At 41.2% G+C, this 21,748-nt stretch overlaps 1 protein-coding gene across 1 annotated transcript in view; it reads right to left on the bottom strand.

The window, feature by feature from the left end:
- MAGI1 (membrane associated guanylate kinase, WW and PDZ domain containing 1) overlaps positions 1-21,748 on the bottom strand; it is a 496,147-nt gene that overhangs the window by 221,547 nt on the left and 252,852 nt on the right. The window contains exon 2 of the mRNA XM_065408270.1: positions 11,784-11,900. Within this exon, the coding sequence (XP_065264342.1) occupies positions 11,784-11,900 (117 nt within the window). The remainder of the gene's footprint in view (positions 1-11,783; positions 11,901-21,748) is intronic.

Below are 21,748 nucleotides of genomic sequence, written 5' to 3'. Positions count from 1 at the left end.
GTTGAAAGTTGTTTATCAGATCAGAGTTAAAAGAGGTAGAGAAATCTAATAGTGTTATAATACTGAATTTACCATTTTAATGGCACTATCAATGCTCTTTAATGCTGGTAAATTACAAAATGTCTATCCAAGTAATTCTCTTGTGCAGTTAGTTATACACTATCTTATCCGCAACTTTTTCTACAAAACAGTAAGCATTTTGGGAGCAGGACAAGAGGAGGCTAATATTAGAAAACACTACAGTGAAACGATTTGAAAAATATAGAAGTGAAAAAAAATGGGCAAAATATTAATGAACATTATCGGAACAGTATATTCCTCAAAGATCCCATTCTATTATCTTGTCTTCATATTTTAGTGCTCCCATTAACAGGATTCCACCACAAGTCTCACAATATTGGCTGTTTTTCTTAAAGCCCCAGTGGCTGGCAGCAAGAGATTCTATGAGAATCTATCAGTTGCTGCTTCTTTTTTTTTTAAGTTTCCAGTCTCCATGCAGAAACAAAGCCAATCCACCCTAAAGGCTCAAACTAGCATCCAAATAAAAAGAACCCAAAATAATCATGGGTTTTACGTCAATTTCATGATTTTGGGGGCTGACCTTTGGATGCTAAGGGCTGACACTACTGCATTTCTATCCATCTCTTCTGTCAATCTCCAGAATTTGAAAAGATGTCTAGAGGGGCAGGGCTTTGTTTGTTTTGAAGTATTTGCCCCCTGATTCTTAAATACTACCGAGAACAGGTTCCAAATGCTGCAAAGAACATCTGCATAATTTTGAGCGTGTGACTATTCCACTAAGTTGTGTAAAGTTAAGTAGACGTGTAAGTTTTCACAGCATCAGAGCTCGTGTCACCCCAAAGCATGATTATGTAGTTTTTTTCAACCGGTTTAGACATAATGGTATGTGAGGCAGCTCAATTCTACATTTCTTTATTAGGTTGTGAAGGAAAAAGCTCCGGCATTTGTCTGCAAGTCATAAATTGGGAGTGAATTTATTTCTGACACATAGAGTTAAAAAATGCAGTTAAACTTTCTTTTAAAACCTCCGGAGGTGCAGATCATAAAGAACGAAAAGCAGATCAAAATCCTATGGCCAGTGGCACGCTAGGGGTCCCCTGCTGTCTTTCCCCCCCTTTGCCCTACACAGACACAGCAGGTCCATGCTGAAATATATGGACAGATACCTGCAAGACATCAGTATCCAGCCAATTATTTAATAATACACATCTCATTTTCAAGACATATTATCCCTTCTAAGAGCCATTTATTATACATTCCCACTTAAATAGTAATTTTCACAACCATCAGTGAAATAGATGTGTTCACTCTTAAATTGCTAATTAGGTGTGGCCTGGGACATTACAAAGCCCTTTAAAAAGATATCAGGGAACTCTACTGTTCCCCTTAAACAAATCTACTCTGGCAACCACCCAGGAATCTCGACTTCATAACTCAAGGACCTAATTATTCAGGAGGACATGATATATCCAGAACATTATGATTAATAAGAGATTTATTTCCCTTTCCATGGGGATAGAACTAGAAATATTTCCTGTAAGGTGGAGGTGGGGGAAAGGGGGGCTGGCTATATTCACTGACTTACTGACTTGGGATTAAAAAAAAAGATCAATGAATGAATTTACAAAGAGATTATTTCTAGTATGCATTATGGCTCCAAAAAGAAAGTACCTTGGAACCTGAAAGTTATTTCACATGAATATGTAGCTAGCTTCCTTTGCACTGAAATAAAAAGCCACTACTTTACAAGAATAATACAGTGTGCTATTCACAAGGAAGCAAGAAAGTAATGACAGAACAAGCAGCAATGGTCTCAAGTTGCAGTGGGGGAGGTTTAGGTTGGATATTAGGAGAGACTATTTCACTAGGAGAGTGGTGAAGCACTGGAATGGGTTACCCAGGGAGGTGGTGGAATCTCCTTCCTTAGAGGTTTTTAAGGCCCGGCTTGACAAAGCCTTGGCTGGGATGATTTAGTTGGGGATTGGTCCTGCTTTGAGCAGGGGACTGGACTAGATGACCTCTTGAGGTCTCTTCCAACCCTAATATTCTATGATTCTATGAAAGGGATATATTTTGTTGATAGATTTGCCACAGTTCATTTCCAAAGACTCACCACGTTTTTCCAATTTTTTGCTTAAGTCAATTTAAAGGGGCACCCTCAAACTCAGCATGAGTCTGCATCTATCGTACCCTTTCTATTCTGCCAAAACACAAGTGTAGCCAAATCTGTGGCTGATAAAAACAACTCAGGCACTTCCACTGGAAGGAAAACATTCTTATATATTTTGCATTTCATTTACAAAACTGGACTTCAGAAGTAAAATGAGAGAGCTGTTTGTGTGACTCCTGTATTCTACAACAATACTTTCAAAATAAAGAAATGGGACAGTTTTGCGTGACATCTTTAGGGTCACTAAGTAGTTGTACAAAAGAAAACTTGCGTGCTGGGGTTTTCTGCCACCTTCTGACTAAACAGCAGTATATTCATATTTCTTGGACTGGGGGACTTTTCCAGTAATTCTGTGTCTGAACAAGTTTATCATGACCCACTCAATTGTCACTAACGTTCAAGCTGAGCTAAAGATGAGCGTTAAAGAATATCTACCCTTTTGACTTTTCCCTTTATTCTAAATACGGACCACTCATTCCATTGGATTGTTTCATCATGGTGAAACACAGAGCAAATTCTACTCAATACAGCTATAAACCTGCGACACAGGTTTTGTAGTTAGAATAGAGAAACCAAACATTTTGTTTAACGAAATGAAAAACCAGGACATCATGAAAGACACACTTGGGGCATCGAGACACAACATGAAAAACCTGGATGTCTGTTCACTTTACCCAAATGGTTGGCTAGATTACCTCTGACCCAATGTCTCCAATCAACACTGTCCTCAGATTTACCATTGTTGGGCTTCGTACCTTTCTGGGTATGTTGTGGTTCTTTTCTTCCACAGTTTAAACTGTGAAGGTGGGTAAAAACATGGGACTACCTTAGCTGACAACCAAGATGCCTTCTAAAGTAACCCACAGATCTCTCTATATCCCATGTTTGAAGGAACAGTAGCAGCTGAGCCAGAATTTATAGACTCTCTGTGCCTTTCTGCAGATTTGCAGCCTTAAAATCTTTTAGAATTTAGAGCGCCTGTATAGTCTCTGTCTGTGTTACCTGAACAGCCACAAAGTACACCAGGTATTAATAAAGAAAACAAAGGAAACCAGACAGGAGATCTCTTCCTGCACGTCTTACCCAGATCTTGCTTGGCAAGTGGCATGGGAGAGTCTTATGAGGCCGAACCACAAAGAGTCTGCATTTCTGCTTTGGACTGGACTGGTTTCTGATGCCTCTTGCAGTTTCAGTACTATGTCTCTTTGAAATAAAAAAACCTACATCTAAACAAAAAGGCACATAGATGGAGAAATATTAGCCATCCTACAAGCTTTTATTTCCAAACCTAAAGAACCTCCAACAGTTCCATTGGTTTAAAATGTATATGGATTTAAAAGTAGAGGCCAGATGGAAAAATGTCTGAGGGCCCTCCGATTAAACAGAGACAATGGCATATACAAATAAACTAACCTACATAAATGTTGCTCATGCGGCTCAAAATTGGACGTTAGCGCTTCCTATAAGTTAATATTTGCAATAATTCTCTCCCAGAAAATTTTAGTCTACAGCAGAATATTTTGGGTGCTAGCAATGCACTGTTCAGAAATATAGTGACAAGAGTATTCTGAATGGACTAGGGTTTTTTTTCTTTCAGTATATCTATTGTGCAATAGTATAGAAAAACCCATTGTAATTTATACATGCTGAGTGAACATATTCAAGGACACCAAAAAAGTGCTCTGAAAACAGACTAAACAATACTCTCCAGAGAATGCAATAGGATGAAACTGAACTTTACAGACATTGATAGGTGATAAGGATACAGTGAAAAATTTCAACTTTTTTGTAAACTGCTTTATAGCTAGGACAAATCCTGTGAAATAATTAATTACTTTTTCTGTGCTAGGGCACCTTGTTCACACCTTGCTCAAAAGAATGCTTTCATAATCATGGACACTGCAACTTTTTTTATTATAAACAGAGTAGAATTATATGTGTACATACAATAGTTAAGGCATCAAAAGGCATTTAGATAATAAGCAATGCCGAACTTCTTGAAGGCTTTTGATAATTCAAAGAACATTTCCTTATATAAACCTCTGACTTACTGCTTATGAAAGAAAATAACTTGGACTGTCAGCAATTCTGTTTATCTTAAAAAAAAAATAGCAACTAAAATAAATCAGAAAGTGCTACTCTATGAACCCTAGTATATAACAAATATGTCTACTCATATTATACAGGTCTTTTCATTTGATTCCAAGAATTAGCTGATGCACACAACTGGCATCATATAAATCATAATGAATATTCATTTTAAGAAAAATCAGCTGAATTGTCGTTAAATCCAGACTAATTAGAGCCTACAAGAGGGTTTGCTTGTATTTCTACCAGTTCATTTTTGTGTCTTCTTTTCTGAAATACTGTGGGTTTCTCTGGTGCTAATGAATGCAAAGGACTTCATCAGTTACCCCTAGACATTGCCAGGCAGCTGCTCTACAAGCTTTGCCAACAGACTGCCAAGAGCCTGGCTCATCTACCCTACCCGCCACTGATCAGAAAAAGCCAATGGTGCCTAATGTGGTGATTTGTTCTGTGATGGGAATAAATATCCATGGGGGATTAGAATGTGCCAAACTCATTTTCGCTTGTAAAATTATTTTAAATCCAGGCTTGAACCCAGAATTTCTACCAATGAAATATGTACCACATACAAGGAAGAAAATGCACAGAGTTGTGACATCACAATTTCTTGCTTTGTGTTATTGGCCTTCCTTTAAAACTTCAAAATGTCCTTTCACAGATGTGAGGAACTCTTGGAATGGGGGCCCTCTTTCTCAAGTTTCCCACAAAAAATTAAGAGAGCTTGAACAAACCAGACGACTGGATGTCACATACTGCTGGTTTTCCAAGTCTCCTTAGAATTCCATCCAACTCTTATTCCAGGGTCTGTTTAACTATTGCTTTCCATCTCAATGTGGCACCTTCAAGGTCAACTGTAGCAAATGGAGCTGGTACTCTGGGATTCAAAACACAGGTAAAAACTGAACTCTGGGAGGCTTGGCTGCTGCAGGGAGCATGACTAGAAGAGATGTAACAGACCTATCTAACCTTAAGTGAGCCAGCCAATTTATCCTCCCCAGTACGCGTTTATTTTGGGAAACGGACAACTACAGAACAAAGTTAAAGAACCCAGAAGGGCTTAAAAGAACCCTCCAGGAAAAATTTGCTATGCAGAGAAAGAGCCTAGGTCTAAATCTCTGCCCTAAGAAAGCCATCATACTGACCTTGGGTGTCTCCGTATCTACAACAAAAACTTCTACAGCCTGACTTCTTTTTAAAGTCAGTGGCCAAAAGGACAAGACAAGCATTATTAAATCCAAGGGTAACAGAATGGGAACTAATGCAGAATTTACATGAACTGGGAGGTAAGTGATTGCTGACCTGTGTTATTCAATTTTGCATCAGGTACATTGCTTTGGCATGTTGTACTAGCTAATAACAAAAACAATAACAAGGCAGATTCAGGCTGCCAGACCCCCTAAATGTAGATCTCACTGCCTGAATGACTCTGAAGATACAGAAGACCCCCAGGGAGTAGCAAAGGAATCAAATGAATGGGACCAGGACACAAATACCAAACAGAGCCTGTCTGGAGGTAATAACATCTTTCTTATTCTTCTTGGTCCACTGTGAAAAGGGAGCTGCTGTCACATCTCTGAGAATAAGCAACTAGGACAAATGGCCAGTCCAGCTTGTTTAATTTAAACCAGTCCACTTTAGCATCATTTTAAGATGAAGATGACCTTGTCTGCCCAGCCTCCTGTATTTAGACATGTTGTCCTATTGTTATGTCATCGTCGAACCGACGGACTACACACACCTATTGAAACATTAAAGTATGTCACTACTGGGTATTATTGTCAATTGATATAGTGCAAATATATTCCAGATGAACCTACTTGGAAACACTAATTCAGAATGCAATGTTCTGGGCAGGTTCTCAGGTTTACTCCCAACCAGCCATATTTTCCACAGAGTAACTCTTTATTATATCATTTGTGAAAGGACAGCCATAATGTCAACCAATTAGCATAGCCCAATGCTACTTTGAGGGGGAGAGTGATATTTCCAGGAACAACAATAGTCTGTCAAAAATACCACAGGAGGCCAACCAACCTGAGGGCCTGTAGCCTCCTCCAAACCCAGAGATATCCCAAAGCCAAGTCTACACTATGGACTTTTGCTGATGTAGTTACGTCCGTCGGGGGGGGGGAAGGGGTGAAGAGGTGTAAATCTCTGATGGACATAGCTGTGCTGGTTATTCCCTAGTGTAGATGCAGTTATATACTGGTAGAGACTGTTTTGTTTGGGGGTGGGTGAACCTGGAATAAGCTTAGGTCGACAAAAAGCACAATACTGCAGGAATAAGTTGCACCCACACTAGAAGACTCCGCTGGTGTAGTAGCAAAGCCTTCCTAGACACAGACCTGGCCCAGAATTGCTGAACTGTCTCCAGTACAGTATTCACACTCACTGCTAGGAGCAATAAAGCCATTTACTAGCCTAGAAATATTGCATTTCTTCTGATGGCCTTAATGAACCCATACCAGGTCAGAAACCAGAGAGGATGCAATGCCTTAGAGTCAGGCAGGGATACAGGAACCACCAGAGACTGTCAGCGTTCTAGACACCTGAATCACCCAATGTAACATGGGTCTTGTCATAAACATACAGTTAAGGGTTAATTCCTCTTTTACCTGTAAAGGGTTAAGAAGCTCACATAACCTAGCTGACACCTAACCAGAAGGACCAATAAGGGGACAAGATACTTTAAAATCTGGAAGGGGGGAAAAGTCTTTTGTCTGTGCTGTGTGAGCTTTTACCGGAAACAGAGAAATAAGGAGCCATCCCACTCCTATAGGGTAGTGAGTATTTAGAGAAGGAATGTGTTAGATTACTTTTATTTTCTTGTTTGTGGGTTCTTTAAGAGGGAGGGTAAATTTGGGTTCTTTGTGTAACTTTAAAGCTTTGCCCAGAGTCAAACCCTTGATGTTTTGAATCTGATTGTCTGTGAGATTATCTTTCATTCTAATCTCACAGAGGTACTCCTTCCACCTTTTTTCTTTCATTACAATTCTTCTTTTAAGAACCTGATTGATTTTTCATTGTTTTAAGATCCAAGGGTTTGGGTCTGTGTTCACCAGGACTAACTGGTGAGGGGGATTAAATTTGAGTTTCTTTCACTATTTCAAGGTCCGGTTTCTTTACAAAGTAGCCCCTATGCTCAGTGGGTCATTTGCTGCACCTCTCTGCTCCTCTGTCCCTGTGTCTTCATACGGAAAAGAGGTGTGGTCTTACCCGGAGTTAGCTAACTACAGTCCTGGGGAAGATGAGACAGTACGTAGTTTTCACAAGAGTAGCAGGTTGAATTAAAGACTAGTCTTCCCCATAGGATTTAGCTCAACCTGCTAACTTATGTGGAAACTACAACTGCCTGGTCTTGACTAGGGTTTTACCTCAAATTAACTGACTCGACTTACTAGGATTATCTGTCTCACCCAAGGAGCCGCAGTCATGGCCCAGGACCCCAGGGTGCTCGGCACTGTATACACACAGAACAGACAGACAGTTCCTGTCCCAAAGAACTGACCATTTAAGTACAAAACAAGAGACAACAGATGGATACAGGCAGATGGGGAAGTACAAGGAAACAGTGAGACAATACTGATCCGCAGGACAGGCAATGCTCATTCAAAACCACACCTTTTCTCCTACTGAAGACAAAGCCTTTCATTTAGTTTTGTTGGGTGGTTTGTAACCCGAAAAATCTGCAGTAGTTTCAAGAGCTGTTTGACAAGCAACGTGGTAAATAAAAGCCCATCATTTTTCCTTTAGAGCATAACTTGCAGCCTAAGAACAGCTGAACCACAAGGGTTTGGTATTAACCTCCTAGGACTCAGGGGAAAGAGCCAGTTTACACCTCCTTCTCCATTGAACATCAATCAATCATCACTTCATGTATTCCTGATACTAGCAACAACAAGCAGCAAGCAGTCCAAGCATGCTCAGTCTGAGTGACCTTGTGTGCTTGTAGCATGTTTACCAGATAATCAGCGGGGAATTCCATTTTCAAAATACAAGACTTCATAATCCATTAGCACTAGAGATGGGTCCAGAGCTCTGGATTTACTGGTCACATGTACCAAGGAATAAAAGTATACGAGTATGCAACTGGATTAATCTCTAGACCTGTAAAAGCATCCCAAACCACCACGCATAGCGCAGGTTCATTCAAATTCACACATGTACATGTTAAACGTCATATCAAAAGACAGACTCATCTCCTTTCCGCAGCACACAGAGGAAAAATAAACTGTTACCCGATGTATAGCTCTGCAAGGACAGGGGTACACAATAAATAACCTCTCCTTTGCAGATTTTTCTATTTGTTACATAATTGGAACATGATTACAGATGTTCTCATTAACGCCAGAACAAAACATCTCTCTCCCTGTTATTTTTAAAAGGCAGAAATCGCTCTATCCCTTCCCTCCCTGCTACCCCAATTCTAAAACAAAGCATGGCAAGTTTACATTCAAGCAGTTTAACTCACAGTCAAGTTCAATAAATCTGAGAAACAAATCAACAGAAAGCATTTCAAAACGTAACCTTGGCAACACAGAAAATGCTTCAACAGAACTTCTGCACATTTTCTGTATGTGCTGTGTCGGAAACTGGAATAGAAGTCAAAAGAAATACATGGGCAGAAGGATATTAGCATCAGGACTCTCTAGCCACTGAGCCTAAAATTGCATTCATTCACATTCCTAGAAGGCATCTTGTTCAGTCGTCCTTTAAAAACTGCAGCCAGGCAAGTTACAAGCGTAAAGACTAATCACATTTTGGATTGACAAACTGGAAAAGGGAAGTGTTCAATAGGATCAGTGTTTATTCATTATGCCTATGCATGGCATTTCAAAGAGTACTTCAGTCCCTCCTTTCCACTGATGAAATAAGACTAATGCAGCCATAAGAATTAAGAATGGCCCTTCTGGGTCAGACCAAGGGTCCATCTAGCCCAGTATCCTGTCTTCCGACAGTGGCCAGTGCCAGGTGCCCCAGAGGGAATGAACAGAACAGGTGATCATCAAGTGATCCACCCCCTGTCACTCATTCCCAGCTTCTGGGAAACAGAGGGTAGGGACACCATTCCTGCCCATCATGGCTAATAGCCATTGATGGACCTATCCTCCATGAATTTATCTAGTTCTTTTTTGAACCCTGTTATAGTCTTGGCCTTCACAACATCCTCTGGCAAGGAGTTCCACAGGTTGACTGTGCGTTGTGTGAAGAAATACTTCTTTTATTTGTTTTAAATCTGCTGCCTATTAATTTCATTTGGTGACCCTTAGTTCTTGTGTTATGAGTAGTAGTAAACAACACTTCCTTATCTACTTTCTCTACACCAGTCATGATTTAATCATATCTCCCCTTAGCCGTCTCTTTTCCAAGCTGAAAAGTCCCAGTCTTATTCATCTCTCCTCATACGGAAGCCATTCCATACCCCTAATCATTTTTGTCGCCTTTTCTGAACCTTTTCCAATTCCAATATATCTTTTTTGAGGTGAGGTGACCACATCTGCACACAGTATTCAAGATGTGGGCATACCATGTATTTACATAGAGGCAATATGATATTTTCTGTCCTATTATCTATCCCAGGGGTGGGCAACCTCTGTCACGCAGCTCACCAGGGTTAGCACCCTGGCGGGCCAGGCCAGTTTGTTTACCTGCCACGTCGGCAGGTTCGGCCAATCGCGGCTCCCACTGGCCACGGTTCGCTGTCCCAGGCCAATGGGGGCTGCGGGAAGCAGTGCGGGCGAGGGATGTGCTGGCTGCGGCTTCCCGCCACCCCCATTGGCCTGGGATGGTGAACCGCGGCCAGTGGGAACCGCGATCGGCCGAACCTGCCGACGCGGCAGGTAAACAAACTGGCCCGGCCCGCCAGGGTGCTTACCCTGGCGAGCCACGTGCCAGAGGTTGCCGACCCCTGATCTATCCCTTTCTTAATTATTCCCAGCATTCTGTTATTTTTTTGACTGCCGCGGCACACTGAGTGGATGTTTTCAGAGAACTATCCACAATGACTCCAAGATCTCTTTCTTGAGTGGTCACAGCTAATTTAGACCCCATCAATTTATATGTATAGTTGGGATTATGCTTTCCGATGTGCATTACTTTGCATTTATCAACATTAAATTTCATCTGCCATTTTGTTGCCCAGTCACCCAGTTTTCAAACTGGTGATACACAACTATTGTCATTAAAGGAGTCAAAGTGTGTCAAACAGTTGCCACACAATGGTATCCACTATTCCAGCCAAGTATTTCATATATAGCCCTTGAGAAGGAAATGGGCATGTTATCCCAGCTACCATTACATGGGAACTGTTGGCAAGTGTCGACTTTTTGATAACCACTATCACTCAATATTTCAGTAAGTCTCTGCAGTAGGTAAATCAGCTGCTATTCCTGTAAAGATGGGTAAGCCTCAAAATGTTTGGCAACTCATTTAAATACTTCAAGATTTAGATGTTTGCTTAAATTTTAACCACACCCCTTAGGAGAGCTGCCATTACCTTTCCAGTGTGCCCTGAGTGTATTCAGATTGATGGGGAGCATCTTTGGCTGTAATATGGTCCCCGAGTGAAGGCAGGAAGTGCAAAGCAGTGACACATGGGGGGCATTCCCCAAACTCCAAAAAGGCCAGGTTCAGTTTGAGCTTGGAGCAAAGATTCAGGTAATTTATTATACACTTCTCCTGAATCTTTAATGAGCAAAAAATACCTTTCTGAACTGAGGGGGGGAAAGAGTTTTCAATTAGCTTTTTTTTTTTTTTTTTTAACAAAGCCTTTCTTTTTTCATCCAGATTGACAATTGCATGAAAAGGGAGGTTTGTTTCTAAAGAGTTTGTCTTTTCCAGTTGCTTATTTCCTCCTTCAATTCAGGATGATCCCCCATTAGTGACATCATCCCATTTCTACAGCAACAAGCAATGATGTCATAAAAAGGTTTACAATTGCACAAGTCAGATAAGCATCAGGAGCAAATCAATTTGAAGAAAGAAAGATCCCGTTCTTATTCAAGCAATATAACAACCGGGGGGGGGGGGGGGGGCGGAAGGGGGGAGAGACCCACAGACTATCTGATGTTAACAGAACTGTTTCTACATGAAGTGTTTATCCAAGCTTTATGTAAGGCATTAACCAACCTGTAAATGCTATATAAATAGCTGCTACATGATGGAACCAGCAAATCAGAACCCCAGGATGAAGTGGTTTCACTACCAAACCCGCTCTTTTCCTCACTCATTCCCCACCATCTCACTTCCTTTCCCATCAACTGTAAATTTATTTTCAAACCTTTTCCCATCACAATCCATTCTGGAACTACCATCCACTTTGCACCTTATCTCAGCCAATCCACAGAACCAGGCATATCATCTTCTCCGCTGTCACCAACACAAGAGCCCCATAGTCGTAAATCAGGTCTCCCCTATAGCAGTGCACAGCACCACTTAAAGTTTACCACCAAAAGGATTTAATTTTATCACATGAACTCCACTGGGGAAATTTTTCATTACTTACAAGGCACAGCATGGCGATAAAGGTTATCTCTAATTGTCTGCTGCAGCTCGTGATCTGGAGATCCTTTCTGAAACCTCTGGTTGAGATAATGCCTCAGATCTTTGTTCAGTCTACTTCCTGCAAAGAGAAAACAGCTATTTTTTAAAAAGCTACAAATAACCCCCAATACATTACCAAAACAAGACACTCCAGTGCACACGCTTCTCTCTCTGGGAAGAGGATGAGAGAACCAACACCATGGGACAGTTGTCAAGTCACAATGTTTAATATGTTACTGGAAGGAGCGCAGAGACTATGGTGATGAACAAGGAATAAAAACCTACATAGAACAGAAAAAAAATTCTCTCTCTCTCAAAAAAAAAATGTTGATGGGAAGTTCCTAACCCGCTCTATTCCCAGCTACACAGAGAAATGAAAAGAAAGAAAATCTATTTCTTGCTGTGCACAGCTAAGAGGTGCTCATTCAGGCAGTAGCAGTTAGAGCTGGGCAGGAAATGACTTTCCAGTCCCAGGAAAAAGTATCCCATCCCGAATCCGCATAAAGAATTAAAATCTTGAAAATGTTGGTTGACTGATATTCAAAACAAAAACATTCAGTCCAGGTCAATCAAAACATTTTATTTCAATTTAGGCCTGTGTTTTATTTGATTATCATTTAAATTTCTAAATGAAAAGTCATTTTGAGTCAAAACCCAGAAATTTTCTTTTAGAAAATGTCCCTATGTCTCATTGCAGTTGAATGAGCAGGGGAGATGGGAATATCCTATAGGCATAATGTCGTTCCATAAAGTTTTATAACAGAATTGTTATTATCAGAATAGTTTTTAAAACTCTAAATAGAATTCTTTCAATAAAACAAACAATTTCATATGATCTTCTCCAAACAACATTGATGGTTTTTAAAAAGGTGGAAGCAGCTGAGATATTACAGCAAGGAAAATTCTGTAGAGTCAGCACACCACATTTATAAGGAATATGAATCAGATATGGCTTTTTTGCTTACACACAGCTATAAATCAATACAAGTATAAACTTTCTAATAATATAGTCATTCACAGACTGGCAGGAACTTAATGTATTGTAGTTAAATCTGATTATGAAACACAATTTAGAAACAACCATCTCCTCTACAGTTGTAAGGAGCTCTACTCTATCAGAGAATTGTGGTATTAACAACTGCTCTCGGAGGTGGAAAGCAGCCATTGTTATTAATTCTGTTGAGTTCCCACTAATGAGCTTCCAGCAGGTTACTGAATTAGTACCATATTTTGGTTTTAAACATTTTTATACACTGCTTTATCATATATTCATTTATTTATTTCCATCTCACTGTCAGCAAAGATCAAACATGTTCATTATAGAAGCACCTAAAATAAATAAGCCCAAACTAATGAAGAGAACATTGTATCATTATACTTTCCTTACTGGTTCTGGGAACATCCCTCACTATGTCGAGCAGTGGATCACCACCCAATTTTCTAACAAATAGTTTCCAGTCACTATGAAGTTAAAAGTGATTTCCTGTGGGATTGCTTACTTGGAGGTGGCTAACTTTTCACTGTGGCAATTCAACCTCCAGAAGTGACCTTCTCAATTCTGCGTATTTGATAGTAAGGGATATTTCCTTCTCTTACTGCTAAAGGCAGATTTTGCAGGAGTCAAAGGATGGCATACCCTGAAAGGATGAATCACTGAATTTTTCATCTTTTAATTCAACAGCTAGTCTTTATTTTCCCCTCACAAGTCAATGTTAAACAAGGTTATGAATAAGCAAGAAACAAACATCCCAAACGTATTTTGCATATAATGTAAGAAAGTATTCCATTGAGGAAATTAACGCTGCGAACTGCATGCATTAAAAAAAATATAAGTTGTCTTCTGACATGCATTATGTATTCAGTTATTTGTGTTGCAGTAGTCAAGGCCCTGCTGGGCTAGGACTTCCTAACTATATAACTTATAATTCATGCAGGATACCATCCTTCTAGAATTTGTCAAAGTTTTGGAATGATTTTTTTCCATAGAAATACCTTTTTTCCAAATGTTGACGTCTTTGTAATTTCTTTTTATCCAAAATTATACTGAAATGTATTTAAAATTTTCATTTGTAATATCTTATATTCAGGATCAGAAATAAGCCATTTTCAAAAATGAATTTTGAATTTTAAAATGTCACCACGTGACTAAACTGACCCAAAAGATTTAAGAATGTATTGCAAAAATGAGAAAAAAAATTAATTTTAAAATGGAGGGGAGGGTTTGCAATTTCCTTCATTTTTTGACTAGCTCCCCAGCATGCTGTGAATCTCTCAGATTGTTGTTTTTCCTTTCAGGAAGCTGATGAAGTGGGTTCTATCCCACGAAAGCTTATGCCCAAATAAATGTATTAGTCTCTAAGGTGCAACAAGGACTCCTCGTTGTTTTTGCTGATACAGACTAACACGGCTACCATTCTGAAACCTTTCCGAAAGCTGTCACCTAATATACATTTTGAAATTTGAGTTTCTACTCAACTCAAGGGTCTGGGATTTTTTTTTTTTTTTTAAAATAGGTTTTCCTGAACTTTGAACTAAACAAAGGAAACTTGGGTTACGTGTCATCTTGGGTTTTGTTTGGTTACTCATGTTCTTGCAAATCCAGAGTTCAATGGTTTTCTTTCCAATGCTGTTACACTTTGGAAGCCAAATGATAGTCGTTCAGTGAGAAAAACAAACCCAAACAGTGAAACAGAAAATAACTCAGTGGGTGGAATAATATTGCTCAGTCTCGTTTGTTCCCAGCAACAATAAATTAACTTGTGTGTTTGTCTGTCTGTGTCCTGTCTGTGCTGCTATCTATCCACTATAGTGTTTGCTTTTAAACACGTTTCTTTCAAACCTGATTTCCTGTCTCTGACCTACATTATGTACCTCACATAAACAGGTTTACATGCTAGTTCATATTCTCAATTAATTTTTAAGCAGGAACATAATGACTACTGATTGCTGTTTCACACTGGTTAATGCAGGGGTGGCCAACCTGTGGCTCCGGAGCCACGTGCGGCTCTTCAGAAGTTACTATGCGGCTCCTTGTATAGGCTCCGACTCCGGGGCTGGAGTTACAGGCGCCAACTTTCTAATGTGCCAGGGGGTGCTCACTGCTCAACCCCTGGCTCTGCCCCAGGCCCTGCCCCCACTCACCCCTTCCCGCCCCCTCCCTTGAGCCTGCTATGCCCTCACTCCTCCCCCCCCCCCGAGCCTCCTGCACGCCACGAAAACAGCTGATCGGGAGGTGCAGGGAGGGAGGGAGGGGGAGGTGCTAATCAGCAGGGCTGCCAGTGGGCGGGAGGCGCTGGGACCGCTGATGGAGGGCTGCTGATATATTACTATGGCTCTTTGGCAATGTACGTTGGTAAATTCGGGCTCCTTCTCAGGCTCAGGTTAGCCACCCCTGGGTTAATGGCTCTGAACTAGACAAGTCCATATTTCATCCGTATATCACAACACAATTCCACTCTTTAGCGAGATTTCTTTTTTAAGAAGCTCTAGAGCAAGAGGATTTCCTGCGGTCACACAAAGGCAGTTTCAAAATAACAGTGCCATGAAGCAAGCTGAGGTTAAAAGGCCTTACTACAAGGATAACAGTGCAATGAAGTCATCTAGATTAAAACTCTCTCTCGCAGCCTAATGGCTATATTGAGAGGGAAAGCAAACTTTTACAAGAGGCAAAGTTTACATTTTGGGTTTCCAGGATGAAGGTATTAGTCAAACTGGTTTATAAAGAGGGAGGGTGGGAAGGGGGAAGAGAAGAGAAATTGGAAGGGCAGGGACCGTTGTTGTTTTTTTTTAATGGGTTTGTACAGCACCTTCACCAAGATAGGATCCTGAACCATGAGTAGGGTCCCAGGCCATTATCACAACGCAAATAATAAATGGAAATCACCATCAACTGATGGTGGGGACATACTAATAGTGGATTTTGCCTGTATTCTAGAGCTAAGGTTGTTTGTGATGGACAAATATTTTGTTAATATTTGCAGGAATTTCTATTCCGCTTCTGTACCTATGAATGCAATCATTCTCATGGCAAGGTCCACTAAGCAGCAACCCATCTCAAGACCCAGAATGAGGGCTAAATGCTCCTAAACATATCATCATCAAATGTTCCTAATCCCAGTAGCTGTTAGACAAATGATAATATTTTGTGCTATATCATTTCATTCTACTCCATCCTGGGCTTCCAGCTGCTAACCAAAAGTGATTATAAATAATGGGGCTATAAAAGCCATTCAATAATTAGAACACGCACTGGTCATATGCCAGCAATGACAAAAGAGAGTGATTTACGTAAGTCAAGTATGTCACATCTGCCAGCCCAGAGTTTTGTTACTGATGTGGCTTTAAGGTCATAGCTTAACACTGTTCTAACAGCCATTTGTCATGAGGGAGAGAGAGAAAGAGAGAGATGGAGACAAGAGAAATGAAATATACCACCACTGGTTATTTTTAAGCAAAAGAAGAATCAAATAAATCTAACAGTGCCTTTCTACTTTCCTAATTTAGAGTATCCTCTGAGGTCAAAGTAAGAGGTGCGTCTGATACACTGGCTCACTTGCTTTCATCATCCGTTTGCAAAAGCCTAAGTAAGATCATGGAGTGAAAGACCTGCCACCTGAATGTAGCTTCCTAAAGTCTATATAATTTGTGTTCTTTTTGTCAGCCACCCACAAAGTAAAGGCATCATATAAATCCACTGTATTTTGGTAAACTATTTGCTGCTACATTTTATTAGTGCAAGAAAACTTAAACCAGTCTTTTATTCCTTGGATAAATACAGAAATATTTATCTGAACCCTGCTGAGGGAGTTGGCTTTACATTTAACACAACTTGACAGGGATCTGATTTGATTGCCTCCATGTTTGTTTCTTAAAGTGCTAAAGTAAGATCTTGGCTGCAATGCACAAACAAAATCCTGCCCAAACCCCAGATTGATGAAAACAAACCAGTGAACCCATATCATCACCTATCATTGCAGGTGTTTGCTTCAGTAGCCATATGGACTAGAGCAGGGGCTGGCAACCTTTCAGATGTGGTGTGCCGAGTCTTCATTTATTCACTCTAATTTAAGGTTTCGTGTGCCAGGAATACATTTTAACGTTTTTAGAAGGTCTCTTTCTATAAGTCTATAATATATAACTAAACTATTGTATGTAAAGTAAATAAGGTTTTTAAAATGTTTAAGAAGCTTCATTTAAAATTAAATTAAAATGCAGAGCCCACCGGACCGGTGGCCAAGACCCAGGCAGTGAGACTGCCACTGAAAATCAGCTCGCGTGGCGCCTTTGGCACGCGTGCCAGAGGTTGCCTACCCCTGGACTAGAGTAAATTGGCAATAGGCCCGGACCTGTGAGTTCATATTGGTTCTCTGTTGGAAACGCCATGAGCCAAATAAGGTCTTGATCCCATAGGCTCAAACATTCAGGCAGGCTGTGTGTGAGCACAGGAGGCATGCTTGGAACAGGTGAACCGTAGGACCAGAGCCTACATGCCTCCCTTACTATACATCTTAATACATATATAGCTACAATCAGTTTAATTTAAATGACCTACTTACCTTTCCCTGGGGAAAAATTAACTAATCATACAATTTCCCCCCCCAATGTTTACTCTTTTTATTTAAAAAAGTTCCACTGCAAAATCCTTTTAGCTCATGATCTCCCATGGTGCATTTGCTATGGATGAAAACTATAATAAGCCACAGAGCTGCACTCCATAGAACAGCACAAAGTTAACAGAATCAACTACCTCTGCAGTAATAAAACTCAACTTTGATGAGGCACAGTTAAGTCTGCAACAGCACAACAGCTGCTGAATCAGCAGAGAGCACTTCAGCGTAGATCATAATTTTTGACTGGAGAATGAATAACACTTGTTACTTTATTACTAACAGAACTTTTTATAAATATTATTTTAGGTGTCGTTTGTGAATCTGAAGGAAACCTATTCACTCAAAACTTTTCAACGCTGTTCAAAATCAAGAACAGGCAATAGTTTTCTTGGCACAGTATATTTTGGTATCTCTCTTAACCTGTAAGGCATGTACGGGTGAATGACCCAGCACTAGAATAGTAATTCAGCATTTGCTGTTTCAGAAATACTCTTTAACAGTTCATAAATCCACAGTAAATCTATCGTATGCACTTTTACATCCCTGCACTGCATTTAGAATGGGTTCCACCTTATACTATGCACAGTAAGGATTTGTTCAATATCTAGCCAAAGTTTAAAAAGTCAGGTTCAAAGCACCAGACAACACACACTCTTTCAAGATAAGCAGTAGAAAAGCATAAATGTTGCCACGACTGGCTTGACAATCTAAGGGGTCTGGATACACACATTTCTCATCCTAGCTGTTTTCAGAGGCATTTCCAGTATGTATGATACAGGTCAGCCAATCGAAAACCCGGGCTTCTCACAATCAGCCCCTGTTCTGATCTCTGGGTGGCCCATCCCCACTACATTGCTTTCAGAGTTAGATAAAAACTGCAGCTAACCTCCCCGGCACTCCCTAACCTCAGTATTTGGCCATGCCTTTTCATGTTTGAGCATTGGCCTGCTAAACCCAGGGTTGTGAGTTCAATCCTTGAGGGGGCCACTTGGGGATTTGGGGCAGTACTTGGTCCTGCTAGTCAAGGCAGGGGGCTGGACTCGATGACCTTTCGGGGTCCCTTCCAGTTCTATGAGATAGGTATATCTCCATATATTATCTGCCAGGGCATGCTGGAGCGTGGGTTCCAACAGTACGTGTGATGGGTCTACTAACAGCAACCACATTGCGGCAGGAAAAGAGAAAATGGAGAAGAGCAAGGATCTGAACAGAAGCAGTGGCAGAGGGACTGCAGAAGAGAAATGGGTGGAAGGGTGGAACTAATCAAGACCATAAGATTTAACTAGGCGTTAGGACTGCTAAGATAGGACATCAGCCCCTCGAAGACCACATCAACCAAGTCCAGGTGGTAGAGTCTAAGAGAATGTGTAGGTTGAGTGCCAGGTGGTCTCAGACACGGAGGCACTTCATTGCACTAAATCCCCCTTGCCCCTGTACAGAACCCCAAGTTGGATGGGAGACACATTCACACCAGAATTCTGGGGTCATTGGAAGAGCAAGCAGGGGCAGCAAGGGGAAGGAGACGAATCAGAGTCTGGGTCCTGTCCTCCCTCCTCCTCAGAGTTATTTTCTGAAAACAGGAAGGAGTATTTTTGTCCCAGAAGGCCGAGAAGACGTCCCAGTAAAAAAAACTAATGGAAGTAGCCAGGGAACCAGGGTGGGGGAAGGGGAGACAATGGGAAATGGATGGGACCCTTAATTGGTAACTTCTTGGAGAGGGGGAAGAGGTGGATGACAGAAAGGATCCTCCTCGTTAGAGAGAAAGGAGGCAGCTGATCCAAGACATGGACTCTGGATGGAGGACCTCCCCAAAGAAAAGGTAGAGACGTCTGGAATAGATTGATGGTCTCCTACATCTTGCCCTGGGATTCTCCTTCTTAGCTGGAATTGGCTGGGTTCCTCTGTGCCCGGTATTGGCGGATGGGCTCCTGAAGCATGGCACAAGCATCCAGTACAGCGTTGCCTCTGGTCCGGTTTTCACTCATCCTGGCTACAAAGTCACCACACCAGGTGGCAGGAGATTTCCACGCAAATTGATCCTACATCGGGGGAATGAGTGAGGTAGACTAGAAAGGGCATTTGGGGCCTCCCGTAGCTCCATATAGCTCTGGAGCTCCAGTGATGGTGAATAAAGATGGTGCTCCTGCAGAAAAGGTGGTAGCTGCAGTTGTCCCAGCAAGAGACAGAGAACTGAAGTAAGATCTCCTGTGAAGCAGAGGGGATGGTGCCTCTGGACTGGCCATCCCCTACCTGCATGGCATGAATGGAGAGATACCCACACTATGGGCTCATGGCACATGTATCACAGAAGAAGTAACCTACATTTGTTACACCTTGAGACACTCCGATGTAAAGTGGAGCCGAGTTTTCAGTAGTACCCGGGGAGGTTTTCCCTGAGGAGAGCTTAAATTATCTGGACATAAAAATCATCACAAGGGTTGTGAGGTTAACTATGTCGTTTATTTTAATGGCTTTCAGTGGCATTCAGCTACCTTTTTCTCCCTCATACCAATTCTTGAAAAATGTTGCAGGTTGCCTGCATTTGGCTCGGTTTCTTTTTTCCTTTCTCTCTTTGAAGAATCCACATCAAACACTCAGGAGGGGTGGTGTGTGTGTGTGTGAGAGAGAGAGAGAGAGTGTGAGAGAGAGAGAGAGGTGTGTGTGTGTGTGTGTGTACGCGCTAGGCTTTCAAACTCTGGCTGTAATTGACACCAAAGAACGAGGTGAGCAGAGGTGAGAAAAAGGGGCCTGCTGGGATTGAAATGAAAGTATCTAGGACAAGTCATAATATGGAATCAGAAAGAGCTACACGCACATTACAAAGTTCAGTAGACAGCTGTGAGAGACTGACGTACTATAAGATCCTCCGGAATTGTTTACAACTTGAATTGGGCTATACCCCTGACAATTACTGTAGAAGATCCTACTGCAATCAGGCCATAGGCCTAAATCAACTTGATGCCAAGTAGGGATTTCCTACTGGAGATATCCTCAAGTCAAAAGCCGGAATCAGAAACCCATGCTCCTCCCAAACTTTGAGGAAATTAATATCCAGATCTGAACTTTGAAATGCAGGACCACTTCTCATTTGAATACATTTTGTCTGACACACAAAGGCACAGCTGTAGAGGGGATATTTGTTACCATACAGTCTAACAAGAAAAATCAATTAGTATGAAATAGTCAGTAGTGGCAAGAGTTGCTGATGTTGCTATGCGAGTTTAATAAAAACTCCTACACATCAAAAGTGAGTGCAGAATGAAATCTTTGCAATATCGTAGTCCAGTACGTAGTCTCATTCCATGTGAGACTGTACAGAATTCTAGCTGAGCATTTCACTCTGACCCCATCATTAACCAGGCCACCAATGAACACATCCTAAGATACATGAACATTTCACTACTAGCCCGTAGCTTCTGATAATACCTTTCCAGAAAAAACAGACTGTATCAGAGCCAGCCATGCATGCATAGCATTTTTCGCAGATATCTAATTTGTAATGTTTTCCCCAGAGCTCAAGCAAGTCTTCAGCATGAAGCAAACCTGGTGGCGGGATTGTTCCATTTTCTTTGTTTTGATCCAAAGCAGCCAGTAGAGTTTACTTCCCTTGCTTGTCTGGAAAAGAGACTGTTATCCAGACAGGGTCTGGAAGGCAATAGATGCAAAAGGAAAAAAAATTAGGCTGAAAAAAAAAAATAGCTTTAGTCTTTGAGTTAACATGAACGACCTGTTTGCGAGAATTAGCTCCACACGTCTGTGCGTCTCCTGACAGAAGTTACCGTATGTTCTAAAACTAGGATATAATGTGAGAGCTGCAAAAGCCAGATCAGCTGGGGGAGACAGAAGGCATTACTAAGCTTTAGCAGAACGAGCCCCAACCTAACAATATGCCAAAGAACTCATTTTCCAAAACAGAGATGGGAAAATATTTTCAAAATCTGTTATTCTTTGCTCAAATATAGCATACAATTCTTCCAGAAAATGGGGGGGCGGGAGGGTGGAGGGAGGGAAGAAATACGTGCCAGTATTATCTGAGTCTGAGCTGTTTTTCGTTTTTTCAGCTCCATCTCAAACCTTGGCCTGCCTAACCAATATCCAACCCCCCAAAAATTTCAATTAGCAAATGTCCCCACAGAGCCTCAGAAGAGTTACAGCTCAGGAGCTTCATGACTCCCTTCTCCTCCAAGGGCTGGGCTCTCTGGCTGGACTATATCTCCCATGACACACTGTGATCATGTGATCCCCAGAGCAAGAAAGAAGGAAACCTTTCACTTTTTGATTTTTTGCCAAAAAACAGAATTTTCAGGGGTGGGAGGGT

Source organism: Emys orbicularis, chromosome 7, assembly GCF_028017835.1.
Source record: "Emys orbicularis isolate rEmyOrb1 chromosome 7, rEmyOrb1.hap1, whole genome shotgun sequence".
NCBI classification, from domain to species: Eukaryota; Metazoa; Chordata; order Testudines; family Emydidae; genus Emys; species Emys orbicularis.
This window is presented reverse-complemented; position numbering and strand designations above follow the sequence as displayed.